Raw genomic sequence first — 1,400 nt, 5'->3', positions numbered from 1 at the left:
GCGAGCACCCTGGGAAGCAGCGTGTCCAGCTCCTCCCTGACACCGCTGCTGCTCGGGTTTGCCTCCATCCTTTCCTTCTTTCCCCATCCACCCCATAAACCCACTGTGTTCTTCCCCACCTTCCAGCCTCTGCCCCGTCTTCCTCCACTTCTCCCCACCTGCCCAACTACCCGCTCTCGGCCAAGGGTGCTGCTTGGTCAGGGTTGAGGGCTGCCCTTTTCCCCGTGGTTTGCTTTTGGGGGGCTGCAGAAGTGGCTGCGGTCATGCAGGCCGGAGCGTGGCCGATGTACGGCTGTGCCTTCTGCAGCCGTGCACTGTCATGAGCTGCTTGGCCAGCACAAATCTGAGGATCGGGCACCTCCTGCGTGCCTGCGTGGCACATCTGGGCACAGCACAGAAGCCAGGTGAGCAACTCACTCCATTTGAAAAGAAATCCAGATTTTTTGCCCTTTTCTGTGTCAATGCAGATCCAGCCCCACCATCATTGCCTCCACTCAAACCCCCGGGTGATGGCAGCATCCCACCCCAGAGCCTCCCTCTCTCACGGGACGCAGCTGTGGATTTCCAACCCCTTTTTAACTTCCTCTTAGGATTTTTGTTGTGTCACTGAACTGCACGCTGACAGCATGGTGGGGTTGTTACCCCAAATTATTTGCGTGACAGGCTGCAGCACCTATGATTTGTTCTTTTTTTGATGAGAGGGGTCCATTACAAACCTGAGCTGTTCTCCCTTTTGCTGTCATATGGCTCTGAGTGCTCACTTTCAGCTTTGTCCTGGGAAAGATGGGGAGGGGCTCTCAGATGATGAATGTTCAAGTTTATCTCCTACGTGGCTCCATAGCACAGGACACATGGGCAGCACAGATGTCCCAGCGTCATTCAGCTGCTGGTGATGTCCTGGCTGGCCCTGCGGCCGCCACAGCAAGTGAGGATGAAGATCCCCACTGAGATGTGCAGATTTCTGCTTTGGGATTCAGGATAGTTGTAGGCATCTAGGAGGAAAGTTTGTCTTCATTTGTGCTTGTTTAATGAAATATGTTGGAAGGTATGTAGCTTGGAAGGGAAGGAAGGAGTAGATAGTGGTGCCTGGGGTCAGGATGAGACAGTGAGGAGCTGGCACAGTTGTCTCCTTGTCCTGCTTCCCTTTCCCCGCTGCCTCCCTGGGGCAAATAACAACCCTGTCCCCCACTTCTTGCCCTGCAGCAGAGGCCAACATGAGCACATCCTCCCCGTGCTAGAGCTGCCTCCCACCACCTCGGTGAATCCTTCAGCCCGGCGACAAAGATGCGTGCCTGGAAAGCAGTGGCGAGCACGCTGGCGCTCAGTGGGGCCGATGTGGTGGTCACCACACTGCTCTACACCCATGGCCGGGGCGGCCGGGATGTCCTGCAGGATCTGCG

At 56.1% G+C, this 1,400-nt stretch overlaps 1 protein-coding gene across 1 annotated transcript in view; it reads left to right on the top strand.

Moving 5' to 3' along the window:
• The first annotated feature begins 1,284 nt into the window (after nucleotides 1-1,284).
• LOC104280881 (ATP-binding cassette sub-family B member 9-like) overlaps nucleotides 1,285-1,400 on the top strand; it is a 12,218-nt gene continuing 12,102 nt past the window's right edge. The window contains 1 exon segment of the mRNA XM_009878681.1: nucleotides 1,285-1,400. This exon segment is cut by the window's right edge and continues 302 nt beyond it. Within this exon segment, the coding sequence (XP_009876983.1) occupies nucleotides 1,285-1,400 (116 nt within the window).

Source organism: Apaloderma vittatum, unplaced genomic scaffold (assembly GCF_000703405.1).
Source record: "Apaloderma vittatum isolate BGI_N311 unplaced genomic scaffold, ASM70340v1 scaffold32091, whole genome shotgun sequence".
Classification (NCBI taxonomy): domain Eukaryota; kingdom Metazoa; phylum Chordata; class Aves; order Trogoniformes; family Trogonidae; genus Apaloderma; species Apaloderma vittatum.
Note: the sequence above shows the minus strand (reverse complement) of the source record. Positions and strands in the feature narration are given on the sequence as shown.